General features: G+C 49.4%; 1 protein-coding gene across 1 annotated transcript in view; it reads right to left on the bottom strand.

Annotated features, from left to right (window-relative positions):
• Positions 1-8563: 8563 nt before the first annotated feature.
• The window catches only part of LRRC75B (leucine rich repeat containing 75B), a 34420-nt gene continuing 23872 nt past the window's right edge, over positions 8564-19111 (bottom strand). Inside the window, exon 4 of the mRNA XM_030583517.1 lies at positions 8564-9753. Coding sequence (XP_030439377.1) covers positions 9222-9753 — 532 coding nt within the window. The 3' untranslated portion in view covers positions 8564-9221. The remainder of the gene's footprint in view (positions 9754-19111) is intronic.

Raw genomic sequence — 19111 nt, 5'->3', positions numbered from 1 at the left:
TTCCAGGGGTCGTGGTGGCCTGTAGATGTTAGAATATCTGAGTTCAATCCAGCTTTGATCAAGGCCACCTTACTAGCAATTTACACCTAGTAGCCCCCAAAACGTTTGAGCCTCTTAGATGATAATGCGGAGATACTCAGAGGCTTCTCCAGACCTCTTGAGGTTTGCTCATTGTGAAATTAACCTAGCATTTCAGACTCCAACATAGCCTGCAGGCCAACCAGCTGCTGTTTCTTTTCCTTAAACATCAGTCCAAGGGAGGGGTGTGGGAACTGTTTTGTTTTGTTTTGTTTGCCATAACTTGCTTTTCAGCTGCATCACAGGGACACAGGCCCCTTCTCGTGGGGTCTCGTGTTCTTAAAAGAGCTGTGCAGTTAACTAAGTTCTCTCTGCCAGGTCCAGCCATCAGCTCACAGTCAGCTAATGACTGAAGGATACCATATAAAAGAAACTGAACAACAGTTAACTATCTAACTAATCCTCCTACAATGCTCCTGTGACATAACCAGGTACAATTATCCCCATTTTACAGAGAAGGCAACTGAGGCAGAAGGGGCCTCGGAGGGAGTCGGGGATAGGACTGATTTTTGTCCCTTCTGGGTTGTCTGGAACAGAGCTCCCTTCTAGTTCACCTACTGCAGCTGTAGCTCACTTAGTGTTGTTACAGCCAAAGGCCCCTGAGCTCTGGTTCAAGCCTCACTTGCAGAAATGTGTAGGGGGATATGGCAAACACAACAGCCTCCTCGCTGCTGGGATCTTCCCCACACATCTGGTTCTCCGCCCTGACCCATTATACTTATGCCTCCTTCGAGGAGCTGTACTGACTAGCCATGAAAATGTGAAGTTGCTTTAGAGGCTAGGTGCTGCTAGTGCCAATATTCTAACTAGCCAGGAGCCCCGGTGCTGCAAAGTAACTATGTGCATGTAGCACCCTGTCCATGCATGCTTTGGCATCTGCTATATACCTGTAGGGCTGAGTAAAGCACAATAGCAACGGGCAGGTGCAACACAGCCTGAAATGATTTGCACAGTTGCATATGCCAACTCTAAAGTCCCTTAGTCTTTAGAAAGCTTGGCGGTTCCAAACTTTCGCAGCACCCTCCTTTTTGAGGTAAAACTCTTGGAGCCAGGCCTTCCCCTGGCATTCTGGCTTCCACTGAGCAGAGACACTGGGGCTTCCCCAAAAGAAGCAGCTGCTCTGCAGTTAATACCCTAGCTAGCAGTTCTCTGAACTTACAGGTGTGTTTCCATTGGAAGGCCAGGGGGCTGGGAAGGAACGTGGGGGTGTATGTGTGTTTAATGTAACACAGCAAGGGCTATTAAGTCTCTGAACAGATGGAATTAAATGACTCCTTCAGTGGTGTTTGGCTCATGCAAAAAGGAACTTGTTTAGGCTGTTTCCCATCATGCTTTTTAATAGTTGATTCACAAAGCATGAGAGTGAGAGATTAAAATGCCAGCAGTTCCAGCAGGTAAAGAAGAATGGTTGGAGAGAGATGAGTAGGTTCTTCATAGAGATGGGTGCAAACCAATTACCTTCCTTCCCCTTCCTGCCTAGCTGAGCACTCCTGAAACTTTGGCTAACTTAGTTAGGTCTTTGGTTTGGAGGTGAGGGCAGAGGAAATAGCACCTGTAAGACTAGCGATGGTCCTGATTATAACTGAATCCAGCAGCTCACTCAAATGAGGAAGGACTAGCCAGTGGTTAGGGCGCTAACCTGGGACTTGGGAGACCTGCATTCAAGTCTCTCCTTGGCCCTAGGCTTCTTGTGGGACCTTAGGCGAGTCACTGTGGGCACACCGAAAAACGGGGCTAATAGCACCGCCCCATCCCACAGGGGTGTTGTGAGGCTAAATACATTAACAACCATAATGTCTTCCAGTGCTACCATAGCAAGGGTCAGAGAAGTATCTCAGGCTACGTTTATACTACAGTTTATGCCAGCATAATTTATGTCGCTCAGGGTGTGTTTGAATAAACCACCCCTCTGAACGACTTAAGTTATGCCAACATAAGAGCTCGTGTGCACTGTGCTGTCGATGGGAGAGCTTCTGCTGCTCGCAGAGGTGGTTTTGCTGTGCCGATGGGAGAGCTCTCTCCTGTCTGCATAGAGCATCTCCACCACACGCTGCAGCGTGGTACATGTAGACATGGCCTAAGATAGGACTCAGTCCTGTCCAGTTTAGGATGTAGCGGTGTCACTCAGAGCTGAGTTTTGTTTATTTGCATCTTGCTAGTGAATGGATTTGGGTATGGTGGAAGGACGTAGGAGTTTGGGAAGAAATGCAATAAATGTGTGGGGAGGTAGGGTCTTTTCTAGGTATCTGTTATTTTTCTTAAGCTTATAATTACTTAATGGACCAAATTTGTCATGGTTCTGCTCTAGTGCACTCAGGAGATTCACAAAGTCTGAATATGCAATACAATGGAAAAGTGGAATAATAGCAGCGGTGAAGAGCAGGGAATTGAAGCATATAGAAATATTGGAATGGTGTAAACATGAACCATTGAGACAGTTTATGCCTGCATGTTCTACCCTAAATAATCTAAGGGTGAAAGGGAAACGCAGGGTAAATAGCAGGAAAAAAGCCTAGACTGTGCAGTGTATTTAGGCTGTGGCATAGGCTTCCAGGGGAATCGGTGAAAGTCTATTTGCATGGCTTGCAAGTGCTGGAGGCCTTCATTGCTCTCTGGACTAGACACAGTACTGGCAAATGTCCTAGCAGGGGAAGAGTTCTGCCCTGGCAGAAGGATGGACTAGATGTTTTCTGTCTCTTCCATCCTTAACTTATTATGAGTGACTCTCTGCCTCCCTCCTCAGTTACTATATATAATGGCAGGCTGCCCTGTCACTTTTTTCTTCTCCCCTCTGTATGTTTCCCAATAGACAGAGGAGTCAGTTGGTAGTATGGATCTGACCCCTACACGTTAAATGTCTTTGTTCTGTTGGAGACAGGATAATAGATCCCTTCATCCCATATTGCTATTGCACTGGTACACAGGCAAATGGGGAAAATATCAATAAAGCCTGGATATCTGATTACTTAAGATATTGAAATGTTGCTGACTTGATTTTGTTCCAGTTACCAACAGTTAATTTAACACAAGAAGCTCAGTTTTCAAATTCTGTCTAGATTAGGACACAAGCTCCCAAATTCCTATTTTCGGCATCCACTGCAAGTGCTAGTTTGAGGCTTCCAATGTCATGCTGGAATGCTGTGAAGGAGAAACCTGTGCCTGAGCACCGGGCTTGCAAAGATTCCCCCTTCCAAACCCTGAACCATTCCTTGGCAATTATCCTTTAAACTGTGATGTATCTTTGGAATATATTCTGCCTCAGGCAAACAGATCATTCACAGCATCAATTAGAGGACTGAAATACCAGGGGAAAATCAGATCTGATCATCTTGGAGTATATGTCAGTGTGGATTCCACACTAGATGTGCAAGACCGGAGACTTTTGAATAGCAATGCCCACTTGGGGCCACACATTTGCCCTTTGCCTCTTGAGGCTCTTAGACAAGGGCATAAAGGATGGAGCAGTTACACCCCTCCTTGAGGTCTAGTCTACACCTAAAGATTAGACCAACCTAGCTACCTCACTCATGGTTGTGAGAGATTCTACACTCTGTGCAGGATAGTTAGGTCAGCCTAGCTACTGCCTTTTGGAGAGGTGGATTAACTACAATGTCATAAAAACCCCTTCCATGGATGTAGGACACATCTTTGCTGCTGTAGCGTAGACATATCCTCAATTCCTTTGCAATTTGATGTCTGTGGTAGCTAAGGGCTCTGAGAAGTGGGAATGGATGGCACATGCTGGGATCTGCCTAGACTGCATCATCTTGAAGAACCACACGGTAGGTAACCATGCTTTACTTCAGCCCAATTGCTGGCACTCTGGGACTTTATAAAACCTGTGAAAAACCATACACTAATTCTAGACTGTGCTAACAGCCCTACTTTACAGTCAGTGGAATCTATTTAAATCAGGTCATTCTATTTCACAATTGGCTACATTTTGTCCCTTGGTGGTAATTTTTGTATTGTGGCTATAAATATCTATTACACAGAAAGTGTGCCACAGTCTATGAACTGTGCGTTACTAGTGATGAGGGCCATGGACCGATTATTTTTTTGTATTACAGTAGAGCCAAGAGGGCTTCCTGAGATCAGAATCCTGTTGTGTTAAGCATTGAACAGACATGTAGCATGAGACAGGACCTGCCCCAAAGGGAGTATACTCTACATAGGCAGGATAATGGTGGAAGGGGAACGGAGGCACCGAGAGGGAAAGTGACTTGCCCCAGATGACATGGCAGGTCAAAGGCAGAGCTTGGAACGGAAGCCACCCAGACAAAGTCCATGTTTTGGTGCGTGTGAGGGGGTCATCTGTCTTCAAGGAGCAGCAGCAGTCCAGATTCCAGCTGAACTCCACCAGGTACTGAGATGTGCTCTCCTCCACTCCTGTTATCCCCTCCCCTCTCTAGGCCTGGTGTGTGCTGTGATGTCCTCTGTGAATTCTTGACAGCCCTTGGGCTGAATCTCCAGCCGCTGCAATGCACAAAAAAAGGAGGCAACTGGTGTAGGACAAAGGGCATCACTGCCCTTCCCAAAATGGAAGAGATGGTGAAGTGTAGAACTAGAATTGCTTCAGAAATGGCAGCAAACTGGCACTGGCCTCTGTGAAAACAGGTGGGGTTTCAGAGAGAACAGTCATGCATGGCAAGGAAGTGGGAGCCATGCTAACCTTATATTCCTGCCAGGAAGCCGATCTGTTGGACCAGAAAAGGAAGATGAAGCTGGTTTGTCTCTTCCCTGCCTCTTCCATCTGTGTGTGACTCCATGGACTTTTAGTGGAGTTACACCAGGCATGAATTTGGTCCACGTGGTTTCAATCTATCTAGGGTCTCATATTCCTCCCATCACTGCAGTATCCACCCCCCCGTTTCGTTCGCAGCAGGACACTGAAACTAGGCATGGGCAAAGCATTAGAAAGGGATTGGAAGGAACAGTGCTGTCTAAACAGAGAAGTGACTGGGTGGATTACTGGCTGCAACAGGCCTCTTCCCCCTCTGTGGGCCACAAGGCACTTTCTCCACTACCCCATGACACATACAAGAGCTGGGTGTCATGTGAACATACAATGCCACAGTGAGGATTTACACAAGCATAACTGAGATGAGAATTTGATCCACTTTCATAGACTCATGGAAATGAAGGGCTAGAAGGGTCTGTGAGAGATCATCTAGTCCAGACTGTGTGCTGAGGACCAAGCATACCTGGCCCATCCCTGACAGGGGTTTGTCTAGCCTCTTCTTAAAAAGGACCAAATGCTGGCGAATCCACAACCTCCCTCAGTAACCTGGTCAAGCCCTTAGCTATCCTTATAATTAGAAAGTGTCTCCTAATATTTAACCTAAGTCTCTCTTGTTGCAAGTTTCCTTTTCTGAGTTTCCTGAAGGAGAACAAAATAGTTCACTAAAATATCCCTCAGTGACTCACACTTCAGTCAAGATGTTTGCACTTCTGATTTTCCCAAAGCACTGGCCTAGCTAATAAAGCACAGAGTGTATTTTAAATAGCTATCTAGCTCCATGCAGCATCAGCCTGGCCTATCAGTTCTCTCCCAAGGAGCAAATATTTGGTTTCATCACAGAGAAAAACAAATTCCATTTGTCTGTTAAGAATCATCCCTTACTGCCTAGACAGAGCTCAGATTGTCAGGCTCCCAAGCAGCTGCCATCAACAGCTGTGCTGCCACCATATAGTACAATGACAAGAGGATACAGTCAAGATTGTGAGAGTCAGACTAGACTTTCCTTCTTATATCTGTTAAATGAGTGTGATTGGCTGGAGCAGGAAGGGCGGTGGCATCCAAAACCAATTAGTTTTTCTCCCTTGTTTATTATACAAAGAAACAAATGGAAGTAGAATTGGTGCCTTTAGAAGCAACCCTACAATAAGAAACCAGCACACCTGCTCAGAGGGAGAAAAACAGATACCTCACAACTACTTCCTATGAAGAATGAATATAAATAAATAACCTTGTCAATGTAGGAAAAATACCTGGACAGGTTTCATTCTGAAGTACAGTGTATAAAAATAATCGTACAAGCTGATGCTTCCAGCTGCTTGCTACATTCTTACCTCTTGGAAATAGTTACTCATTTCTACAGAGCCACAGGTGTGTATGGTGCTTTATAGCATGGGTCTATGCCAAGGATCTGATAGCCTAGACAATGTGAGAGCATCTACAGCTTTCTAAACTGAAAATTGCATAGCCTGGGGCTAGGGGGGAAGGTGCAAAAGGGAGGGCATCTTCAGGACGGGATTCACTAATTTGGCTCAGCAGACATGGGCCACCTGCTCTGGATCCAAGAAGAGCCGGCTTTCACCTGGGCCTGAACCCAAACACAGTTTGGTAGGTTGCTAAAATCTTATTTGCAACTTTGTTACTTCTTCGGTATCCTGCTCCTATAAGCTCCTTTCTCTCCTCCAGCTCAGAGCATGACTTTATCTGGCTTTGCACTGCTCCCCGTTCCTAGGGCTTATGGAGGTGTTTTTGAGGGGCATGCTCTCTCCTCGCCTTATGACCTGGTCGGTGCTTATGCTCTCAGCCACATCTTTGTAAATCCAGAAGGACTCTGCTGGTGTCAGTGGATGAGGCTACACTGGCCTAACAGAGCTCAGGAATTTGCTCAGTGTGCTCGTCCCACAGGGGGTGCCTCTGGGTTACATAGCCAAGGAATAACCTGGGTGGGGTCCATCAACTTCCCTTCCAGAAGACACCAGCCCCTGGCTGGGGTGACAGAGTGCAGAGAACTGACAGCTGGGCCAGCACTCAGATCACTGTTGCCTCAATTAGTTCCCTGAGTAATGGCTGATTGAATAATTAGCTAAACAGGAGAGGCTGGGGAGGTAAGGAACTAATTAGCCCCCAACTGACCAGCCTGCCTGGAAGGAGGTGTTACAGAGGAAGAGGACAGGGCTAGGTGAGCTGGAATGAAGAGTGAGCAGGAGCTGTGCTTGCCCAAGTGCCTTTCCTCTGAGGGCCCTAGCAAAGAGGGGCTGAAAGAAGTAGAGGTTAGAGCTCTGATGTGGCACTGGATGGGTGTTGGTGGATGGTTTTGGAATAAAATGTAGCCTGCCCACAAGAAGGAAGTGAGTCTGAGCAGTTTTTGGAGCCCTGTTGCAGTGGGCCCTAGAGCACCCTAAAGATTTGGCCCTGTGTCTTTACTGGGCCATTAGGCTCCTTCTCTATTTTGCTAACCAGATTGCCAGAGGCAGATACCAGATTTCTCTGAACATCACTATGATCCAGCTCAGACAAATCCCACACTGAGGTGTGAGTATCTCTAACTATTGGGCCTGCCAGCTGCTGCCATGGACTTCCTGGGTCATAGTATAAGACCCAAATAGAATCGGGAGGAAATTTCCCCTCTAGCACAGCATTGCACGGTTAGAGGATTTTATGCACCTTCTCCTGGAACTTTTAAGTGGCCACTTCTGGGGGAGAGGAATTGGTGTAAGTGGATAATTGCTGTGTTTCAGAATGCTGATTCTGTGCAGGCAGCCAAACGAGCTGATATCAACAGCCCTGATAGACTCCCGTTAGCCTGCTTTAAGGACATATGTACAAAATCTAAGAGATCGTTAGATTCTGGTTACACTTCTGGGTGATGAGCATTAAGTCCCCACACTTGGATGCCTATGACTACTTCTGAGGTTTGAGAAAATTGGTTGACACACAAATGATGCTGAGTTACAGTAAACTGGCATACACAAGCTGAAAGGCCATTCAAGGTCTATGAAAGATGAGCTTGTAGATTAGTTCCATGATGATAACAGAGGTGGTGTTGTCTAGTGGTTCAGACAAGAGACTAGGATCTTGCATAATGGGGCCCTAGGCCTGATCAGGGCATCTGGGTTCTCCCGTAGTATGAACCAAAGCGCTGCAGTGTGCTAAGAGAATTGCACTGGTGCTGTTCATGTAAGCCGTGCCCACCAGGGCCTCTGCTGGGCACTGCGCCAGGACCACTGGGCTATATTTTGCAGCCAGTGCACTGCTAGCTAGAGGCACAAATAACCCAGACGCTCACACGCGGTGTTCGTGCTTTACTTTCATGTCCAAGAGAACCATTTATTGTGTTCACATACAGCATGGCAATGTGGAAAACACTGGGAATCTTGCATTGCTGGTTGGGTTTCCTGAATGGTGTTAGTAATGGTGACTTGACCGTTCCCATCATATCTATAATATTAGGAAATCCTGGCTACAGATGGTCAGATGCACGGCATGTCTAACAAGGAGCAACCCAAAGTTCTGCTGCTGTTTGGGCCAGGCTCAGCGGCTTTGCCACATCTCGCCCCCTAGCCCCCACCATAATAGACTTTTCTGTGAGCTTTTTCCCTCCTCCTGTCTTTTGGTTCTGATTTGTTGGTTTTGTACAAAAGCATAGTTTGTAAAACCGATCATGTTAATCCACAGGGAATGGCTATTCCCTCCCTTTGTCCCTGCCCCCCAATCAACGCCCCCACCACACTCCCACCAATGCGCACACGTACCCTGCCCCTAAATATCCTGACACTGCAATTCCATGTCACATGTCTTCCCTGGCCTGCACACTCTGTTGGGCCTCTGATTGCAATTCTCTTTGTTTGGACATTAATACAAATCACACAATGAAAAAAAACATATTGAACCAGGCTCAAGGGCAAGACACGCTCTGCTGGGCTCTGACTCCAGCCTCTGATGTATTCAACAAAGCCTGACAGACCCTCGACCCTTGGGGCAGCTCCCACCTCACAACTCCAGGTCTCAGGACCCAACAATGACAGGACAAGGAGGAAAAGGAAGAAAAGAAATAACCTAGGAGGAGACATTGCTTTTCGTTTAGGTTTTTCCTCCCCTACCGCTCCCCTCAATAGCCTCTGGGGAATATGCCGAATCCTACAGCTCAGTTCCCATCTTCCAGTGAGATCCTGCTCTGAGGCCAGGTTCGCTGTGAGTATCAGCTTCCTGTTTGGAATGGGGGTGATAGGTTTGGCAGTGGGGGAGAGGGAGGCAGGCTTTCACTGAGAACACGGCAAGTCTGGGATGTCAGTGAAGGCAAGAGAAGCGCCAAAGGAAGCCGGTGAAGCTGGCCTTCTGCATTGTGTTTGTACTCCGAGCTCTCCTTGCCACGGCGTCAGTCCGACAGCTGAGGCCTGCTGCCGAATCACCTTTCGCAGCACTGCTGGGGGAAGTCACATGGAGTGTCCTTGTCTTCAGCCACGCTGCCCTCCTCCTCCTGGTGGCTGGCCTCGTGTCCACCGGGCAGCTCGGTGTCGCAGTCGAGGGTCTCGTAGATGGTGGGCAGCGTGGTCTGCTGGCTGAGGCGCTTGCGCAGGCCCACCAGCAAAGGCTGTGGCATGGAGGAGACATCCACATTGTTGCCGAGGTCTATCCAGGCCAAGCATGGGAACTTGTTCATGTCCTTCATGGTGTCCGTCAGCTCCTTCATGGTGGCTCGGGTCAGCCGGTTGCCATTGAGGGAAAGGTGAGTGAGTTTGGGCAGCGCCCAGAAGAAGGGCAGGAGCAGGCGCACCATGTCGTCAGTCATCTCGGTAAAGCTCAGGTCCACCGCAGTGAGGTTGTCCCCGTTATTCTGTAGGTAATAGGCCATGCGGTGGACATCCCGCATGGTCAGGGGAATCCCTGATAAATCCATGGAGTCCTGGCTCAGCTTCTTCTGCAGGCTGGTCTTCAGGCTAAGGAGAGGGAGATCGTTAGAAATACGGACGGAGGGAGGGAGGGAGCTTGGAAACTGAACCCAAGTAACATTTTCTTGGACGGAACTTCCCTTACTAGATATCTTGCTCTCATGCATTTCCTCATGGCCAGCCCTAGCCACAGGCTTGCTGGGCCACTGCACAGAGCTCTGTGGGGATTATGGGATTTGGGTGGGCGGAGGATGTCCAGTAATCAGGTTCTAAAGTTACTTTAATTAACTTCAAATCCTTGTATCTCGGATTCTGCTTCACAAAAACACATTAGACAACTGTGGTGACAACTCTTAACAAATGGACAGGTCTGCACTGCTCTGTATCTGTGGGTTTGCTGGGTCCCTAATCAAGTGCAGAGGGCTCCCAAGCCTTAGGGTTGTCCTTGGAGTCGCCTGCTGTGGAGCAATTTCCCCACCATCTGGCCCCGATGGATCTAACTTGGAGCACATGAGTAGCCCCGCTGACGTCAGTGGGACTATTCACATGCTTCATAGACACCTCGCTGAATTGGGACCTAAGACTAAACAAACTATTTCTAGCACCGTCCCTCTGCAAACCTGTTCTCAGGGCCTGTGCACACCTCATTGCAAAGTTGTTCAGACGACGCAATGGGGATGCAGAGAAATGCAACCTGCAGGAGGCAGGACCGCCACAGCGTTCTTGGAGCTAGCAGTAATCCATCTCTATAGCCCTGCTCTATATTCCAGAGCCGATGCTGTTCTCCCATGTGCTTCAGTCTATAACAATCCCCCATGAGCAGATGTATACAAATGTGCACTAACGGCTACATAACACCCAAACGGCACACAGGACTCTGGGATACTCTCTGGTGCGTCACAGAAATATGAGCTGGAAAAGACCTGCCAGAATTAGTCCCTACTTGACACTTACTCGTGTTTGTCTGGTGTAGTTTTAAATGCCTCTGCACTTCCCTGGGAAACGCTCCCCCACTAAGGCCTAGTACGGAAAGCTGTGATCTGAAATGTCAAACGCCTGCTGTGCTGACTCAGTAATAATCTTACATTCAAGTGGCGCCGCTCAGCCTGAAAGATCCCAAAGTGCCTTAGGCACTATGTTGTGTGGCCTTGGTTACATGCTGGGCGACTCCCTTGGCTGTGCAGTAGGTTTGCAGAGGGTAGGTCTGAGGGCTGACTGTGTGTATACTCCCATAGATTATACACAACACACACCTCATTACTCCGTGGCCTGATGGTGACTTGTGGAGTCACTGGCACTTGTGCAAAGGAATGTCAAACCCACGGTATCACAATGCTCTGCTTGCTTACCCCAGCAGGGGTATGTAACACCCGCTTCGTACAGGATCAATAACTATGAGGTACCAGGCCATGAAGAATCAGGAGCACAAATTCCATGGCCCCTTTATGGAAATGCAACTGCCACTGAACTAGTGATAGGAATTTAGATGGGCAGTGCATAATCCTCCACACTGGGGTTTGGCCAGATCCCTGGGTTAAGCCTCCTACTCTTCTGAAAACTGCCAAGTGAGATTTAGTCTCTCTTTCCCTCCCCACCCCAGTAGGTGCGACCTGGTTTTACAGCTCTCCTGAAAGAATCACATTTTTTTAGTCAGTCATTGAAAATGCCGTATAATATTGGCAAAGGTAGGAAAATGCTCTTCACATGCAGAGGATTTGCTCTGGCCTGGGGATGCTGTGTAAAATCTCATCTAGGACTGGGCTCAAACACAGAGGATGAGGCATTAATTGACATTCTTTAAGTCTTTCGGCAGTGCTGGGCATTTGGCTGGGCAGCAGATTTAAATGTTTGCCTGAACTGATCATCAGATGCAGGCTAGGGCCGGGCACACTGAGCTGTCTGGGAGGGATGCAAACCAGAGAGAAGTATCTCTTGGATGTGCTGGATTATTGGGTCACATGGGAAGAGCACAGTCCCCAGGCTCAGTGGGTTAGATGGGGAGAGGCACCAAGTACACTGGGCTGGACAGAAGTGATAACATGATTGATGGGGCTTGATTCTCTGGTGTAAATTAGGAGTGGCTCCAGTGGTGTAAAATGGGGGTCAGTGAGGGCAGAAGAAGAGGGTATAGTGTAAGAACTAGATATTCTGGGAGGAGCTCAGACGAGCCAGGCTTCCCCTTCCTCTCTTGCACAGAGCTGTGCATCAGACATCCATTACTACCCCAGTGACGTGCTCAGTGCAAACGGCAGCGATAAGTCACGGATCCCACTCCTTCTGGAGCAGGTACCTTCTGTCTCGCCCTGCAACAAGCCAAGACCCAGAGGAGGCCTTAGCAAGCAGACAAATTATCTTCCCAGAATTGATTTGCCAGCCAGGGCGGCTGCTGTCTGAATTCACTTAAGCCATCCACCCTCAGTCCCAGCCTATGGCTCTTCCCCATCTGCGTGAGTCTCCTCCTCTCGCCCGCAGTGCCTGCCTGCATCTTTCACGGTGGCACTGAGTTTCCTTGCTTCATCCCTCTGGATTTCCGAGGCTTCAAAGGTGCATCTGCTCCCTCCCCTCACCCCTTTTTCTGTGTTGGATTCTCCTCTTGTTTGCTTTAAACGGTGCTGTGGAAGCTGCAGCTAGAGGCGTGTGCTTGAGCTGCTGCTGACACAGCTCTTACCATAACCAGCTGTTTTAACAGGTGCTTGGCTACGTGCCAGGCATGGAGCTCTCTCTCCAATGGCCAGACCTGGGACTCCTTGACCGGGAGGAGCACAGAGTGACCTGCTCACAGGTGTCTCTTCCCCACCTGCTTGAAGGAATCCTGACCCGTCCTGAGAGACAATGGAAAAAAGCTGGTTTATGCCAGTCGGTTCTGGGTTTGGCTGCAGTTTTGCTCCTGCACCCTCCCTTGCTGTGATTTCTGGAGAGTAAAATCCTGACGCCCCTGCTGTAATGCAGAGGGCGCTTCAGAGCCCAGCCACAGCACTGCATTCACCTCGGGCTTTGCATCGTAATGCCCAGACCGAGCCCGGAATGCTCCTATCCTTGCGCAGCAGAAGAGAAAAATACCAGGTTATTCCCAGAGAAATGGGTCCTCTATTCTCTCCTAACTTCTTAGTAACAATGGCCTGAAAATTGCAGCCCCTGAAAGCTTTCTGAGAGACAGAATAGTTGCATAATCACCTTGCTTTCCATTCCCACAGCACAGCGTGTTGGCAATGGTAGGCCAGGTCCTCTGCTGGCATCGATTGACCGAGCTGTAGTGAAATCAATATGCCCCTTTGCACCAGCCGAGGATCTGCTCCATTAATACAGAGATGGAGCACGCGCTTGTGATCTCTGCAGCAGGCTGAGTGTGAAAGACTGCGACCTCTCCCAGCTGTGGAGCGGCTCCCTGAGGGGCAAAGACTGCTGGAACTGTGCACCTATTGGCCACCCTGCTCCCCCAGCAATCTTCCCCCTTGTGCCTAGGCTTGGGTTACACAACCCTGGCACAGTCTCCCAAAACCTTGCAGAGAAAAGTCACGCTCTCCTGAGCAAGGAACACAGGCAAGAATAATCAGCCCCCTGGGCAGGAGAAATCAAAATGCCTTCTGCCCTCAGTGGCAGAGAGCAGGCCTGGGTAGGTGATGGTGACACGCCTGCCAGTCTGACAAGCATCATCCAAGCCACTGTGCCATTATATGTCTCTTCTCCATTGTGAGTGGCCTGGCTCTCCCCAGTACCCCATTCAGAACCCTTGCAAAGCCCATCCCACAATCTCTGGGGTCTCTCTCTCTGACTCCTTCCTCCCACTCCCTGCGAAGGCCCAAACTTGCTCCCACTGAAATCAGGCGCGGTCCTGCCATGGCTTCAAGGGGAACAGGCCCTTCATATTGTTCCGTTAATGGGGGCTGCTGGTCCACAGCCACCTCCCACCCCACAACCTCTGTATTGGGCCCTGGTGCGACCACTGCTGGAATACTGTGTCCAGGAATGATGCCCATGCTTCAAGAAGGATGCTGATAAACTGGAGAGGGTTCAGAGAAGAATCAGGAGAATGATTATCACTACAAGGCAGGTTTTCTAATCATGTAGAGTCAAGGAGCTCAATCAATTTAGCTTAACAAACAGAAGGTTGAGGGGTGACTTGACTACAGTCTAGAAGTATCCACAAGGGGAACAAATATTTAATAATGAGCTCTTCAGTCTAGCAGAGAAAGGTCTAACTCCACCCAATCGTTGGCAGTTGAAGCTAGACAAATTCAGCCTGGAACTAAGGTCTACGTTTTTAATGGTGAGTGTAATTCACCAGTGGAACAATTTACCAAAGGTCGTGGTGAACTCTCCGTCACTGAGCATTTTAAAATCAAGATTGGACATGTTTCTAAGAGACCTGCTCTCGGAGTTACTGTGGAGCAGTTCTCTGGCCTGTGTTCTACGGGGGGTCAAACCAGATGATCACAATGGTCCCTTCTGGCCTTAGACTCTATGAATCTAAAACTATCCCACCCACAAGATGACTGGTGCTGAGCTTGCTCTTCAGCTTGCGTGTCCCAGATGTCTCCCTGGGCCCTGTGCCCCGCAGCACTGCAAACCTGGCTGTTTGAAACTCACATCGCCCCAGGCACTGACCTGTCTTGATTCCTTAGGAACCCAGGAAACCCCAGGACCCAGTGTAAACATCCTCCCTGCAATGTATGTTGCCTTTCCCTCAGACAGGAAATCAGGGCACGCTGGCCAATAGGGGACGGAGCAGCACGCTGGGCCTGCCGGCTCCTGGGCATCGACCTGCTCTGGGGGAGGCAGCCAGTCGCAGTGGAAAGAGTGCAACAAGAGACAGGCTTCAGCCCGTCTGCATTCCCCCTGCTTTTCTCCTGGATAAAAAACAGCCTCTCTGCACACTGCCTCAGTCAGTGCTCCGGCTTCCTGGAAACCGGTGCTTAACTAATGCAGGAAGCTTCGCAGCTGTCGATGAAAGAATCAGCCAACAAGTAATTAAGTCTTGTCTACCAGTAATCGGCAGTATCCTGTCTCTGGGACCCTGCCCGCTTCCCCTCACCCTCTCGACGCTTTGGGTCTATGAGGATGGCTTGGCTCCTTTCCATCAGCACTGATTCCCACCACTGGCCCCTGCTCAACTCTCCTCTCTCGTCAGCTGCACGCTTTGGCAGGCATCGTGCAATGCCGCAGCGGCTCAGCTGCACTGTCACAATGCGAGGATTACAGAGAAGCCCTTTCCCACAGCGGCGAGGGCTCAGAAGGGCTTGTTTTGTTGGCACAGACTTTCCCTGGCTGAGGGCTGCCCTGGTAGCTTGCCAGAAGCTTGAGGCTCACTCCAGTTCCGTATAAACTGGAGCATGCTACAACCGGAGAGGTGGCCAGTGGAGAAGGCAGGCCCCAGCATGTGGTTCCAACCCACCTGACACCAGCATTTCTGCTAAGGGGGGGTCGTCTGCACAGGAGTTCGTGTGGCTCCCTGACACGCGGGCTGCATTGCTGAGTGATATAGGCCAGGCCTAACCATACTCCCCGCCTCCAAATCCATAAGCTGCTTGGGCTTCTCAACCCATTTGTCCTGCTAAGCCAGGCCCAGCTCCTGGCCCCACCCCTGCCAGCTGTGAGTTTAGCTGCTAGAGGCACTCGCTGCCTGTCTCCCTGGCTAATTACCAGCCTGCTCCCTTTTCACCTTGTATGTTTTTGTCCCCTGCATCCACAGCGTAAACATCTCACAATATTTCCCTGTGCTGCTGCCTCCCGTCAGCATACAGCCCGCCCTTGATGACGGGAGCCGCTGCCACAGGCTAATTAGCTGAGAAGCGCGTGGTTTTGGCAGCTCCTCTCCATGCAGACCCCAACCAAAGCCCTGGATGCCCTATTCCTCTGATTCCAGGCATAGTTCAGGGGAAGAACTGGGCCCTTTTCAGTCGCCTCGTTGGCATAATCTGCCTCCCTGGGTTCCCAAGCGCTGCCCCATGGGCAGTTCTGTAGCTGCATAGGCCAGGCACCAAAAGGATTTGAAAATGAGCAGAAGTAACCCAATGCAGCCCCACGGGCTGGGATAAACACCTCTTCCGTGGCTGGACCCTGGTTTCCCCAACTCGCTATCAGCGCACGAGAAGAGGCAGCATTTAGCCCTCACCATCCACCTGAGCCCCGTTTCCAGCCCAACACCTAGCCTGATTTCATCAAGCAAATACCTTCCACTCTTTACCTGGTCCAGGGGGGAGCTGTGCAATCCTGGCCGCAGGATGAGAGTGGGGAGCACAAAGGTGGCTTCTGCTTCTGCTTCTGCCCTACATTCCCTCCGTGCATCACTCCTTGGGTACTGTCTGGGGTTTGGCAGCAGCCAATGACCCAGCCCTGAACCTTTTCCCCCTTGGCCCTCCCTGGATTTTCTCTGCCCTCGCCGACCGAGAGAGGTGTGAGCTGTGAGTCAGGACCATTCCTTCTCCCGGCTCTGCCACCAACTCTCTGTGACCTAGGCCAAGTCACTTCCCCTCATTGTCTGAGTCTCCCCTGGGGGATAATGACACCGACTGCACAAGGATGCTGCACGGATCCTTGGTCACGTAAGAGCTTTGAAGATGCAATTCCCTGACTGATTCCCATTCCCTCTTCCACTTGGCACCCTACTCCCCACCTTTTAACAACTGACCCTCTAGCTACTCCCCTGCTTTCTTTGCCCTCATGGCAATTTTTGAGACTTGTCTTTGTCTGTTTATCCCTTCCAGGGTATTTTGTCAGGAGCACAATGAACATAACCTGCCACTAGCCACAGCCCCTCACAACCCGCCTGGTAAATGCTTTCCCTGGGGCATGTTGTGTGAAACCGTAGTGATCCTGGGTGTCAGTGTTCACAGGTGAGGTGAGATTTCCCTAAGCCTTGTGTCCTAGTCATAGGGGGCACCTGGAATTTGGGACTCTTCTGTGCTTTAAGGTGGAGGGTCAACACCTGTCCTCACCCTGCCCTGCAGCAGCAAATGCTACCTCTTCCCATCAGCCCTCTCCACCTTGCTTTGGGCCAGCTGACATCCGGGCCCATGGGAGTCAGAGTATCTGGAGGAATAAACTCAGGGCTGGGCGTCATGAAGGCCTGTATTTCCATCCTGACTCTGCCACCGAATGGCTGAGTGGCTTTGGAAAACTAACTTCAATTCTCTGCCTCGGTTTCCCCATCTATAAAAGAGGGACACTGATCATTCTTTTCCCTGCTGCAGAGGGATGTAGTGAGGATGCTTTAGTTAATATTCACATAGCACTATGTAAGTGTTACGAATTATTCTGATCTGCCAGACCTGTCATCCAGGGCACTGAGTTATGCTCTTGGAAAAACACAAACATCTGAAGCCCCTATGAGCTGTTTTCTTGCCTCTCTCTTCCAGAATCGCTCTCTCTCTCTCTATTTCTCTTTCTAAAGCGCCTCTAATACTGCAGCATCTAGGCACTGCAGAATGATTACAGAGAAAGAGTGAAACGTATCCAGAAGGGACAGTCAATTCTCTATCCAACACTGGTTTAGCAGAAGTGGTTCAGCATGAAGATTCCTCTAGCGGGTGCTCAAGGTACAAGAACTAAGAGGAAGGAGCCAGGCTGCATTTTCAAATAACTGATGCACTGTGCAGTTGTGCACATGCAAAAGCAAACTGCCACAGCTGCAAAAATGCATCTGCACTCGCAGAACCAGAAAGTCTGTGTGCAAATATCCATGTCCACAATTGCCCATAGGGCAAGTGCAAATTCTTACTGGCATGCACCACTGCCTGTCTTGTCACTTGCTTATTTTATGGATTAATTTAGTCCTACACATTCATGAAAGCAAGACACAGCCAGAACTGTCCAGAGCTGGAAATCAAGCAGATGGATGCTACGCAAGCTTCCCTTGCACAGCTCTGCCAAGGCAGCTCAACCTTAACTTTCAGCTTCTCTCTTACATTCCTAGGCTCCCATTCATCTCTGCCCATGCACATCAGGCTGTGGTTCCTGCAAAGTACTGCCAGTGCAGTTCACTCCTGAGCTGGAGCACCTTGGCTATTGGAGTTGCACTGGGGGAAGAGCACTGGAATATCCGTGCAGGTAGCTGTTTCAGCCCCACACCCCTCCTAACCCACACTGCATGGTGCTTCTAAATTAACAAAGCCTTGAAACCTCTGAAAACAGTAAAGAACGTGAGAAAATTCCACATCTGTCAAACTGCTCGCTCGGTGGTGCTTTTATCACCCAACATCTCCCTGTACAAACCTCCGGGAGAAAAATAATTTCTTAATCTATTGCTCTTCTTACCATAACTTTCAATTTAACCACCAGCTGACGCTAGAGGTACACAATACCCTCGAATCTATTACTCTCATTCAGTGCTAGTGATAACATAGGCTGTACAAACACGTTGCTATGAAGGGATCTGTACTGGGTTATAGCATGTCCCATTCTTCAGCAGTTGATCTGAGCTGTTTCGTTGTGGTTTGGTAAGGCTGGGTTTTTCCCTGGTGCTGGAATCTAGTGCTGCAGAATCTAAGCTTTTCCGTTAAAAACAACAACAACCTTCCAAAGGTTCTAACACTCGTGGCAGAGAGAAACCTTCAAAATGTGACTCCGATGTAAACTGATGCATTGCTGTCTGGAGGTCGGGGAGAAGCATGAACCAGACAATAGGGCTGGGAGACATATGAACAATCCCACTACATTGCTAGGATTTTGCCACTCTGAAGCCTAATGATGCCAACGATTTCACTGCGGATTAAGGCATGGAAGAAAGCAGAGGGACACTCATGTTACAAAGATCTACACCAGCTGTTGTGAGCTGGAACTCAAACTGATGTCATGGGTGAGGACTGGACCCTGGAGGAGTACCGCCACTTTTTTCCCCTTAGTGTGACCCCTGACATTCTTCATGTACTAAAAGCATCATAATAATAATTAGAACACTTATTGGGCCTGGTTCTGACCTCCCATATACCAGCTTTACACCACTGCCATGCCACTGATGGCAGTGGAATTACTCCTGATTTACACCCGCATGAGTGAAAGCAGCATTAAGGTCATTACCTTGCAGTGACGCACACCTGGCTAAACATGAGATGGGCAGGATCACATCATGGCTACTCTCTCAGCTGGGTGAAACTGCACAGGCCCATGTACTGCTAACCATTCCCTGAGTCAGGCAGGCTGCCACTTGCTGCAGCAAGTGTCTATGTCCCACTGGAGCGGGAGGTGGGGGCCTTCGCCCAGCAGTTTCCATAACTGCTTCACCAAGCACATAACCAAGATGTAACACATAACATGAAGAATGGGCTGGGCACTCCCCATGGTGTCATACAGATATCAGCTGCTGCTGAGAGGCCTTTGGACTGAAATGAGTACTCTGCTTCCGTGTTTCTCTATTTACTATGCCGCTAGCTTGGGGAACACAACAGGTAAAGCCATGGGCCCTGCTCCT

The sequence above is a fragment of the Gopherus evgoodei genome, chromosome 13 (assembly GCF_007399415.2).
Source record: "Gopherus evgoodei ecotype Sinaloan lineage chromosome 13, rGopEvg1_v1.p, whole genome shotgun sequence".
NCBI lineage: Eukaryota > Metazoa > Chordata > Testudines > Testudinidae > Gopherus > Gopherus evgoodei.
Note: the sequence above shows the minus strand (reverse complement) of the source record. Positions and strands in the feature narration are given on the sequence as shown.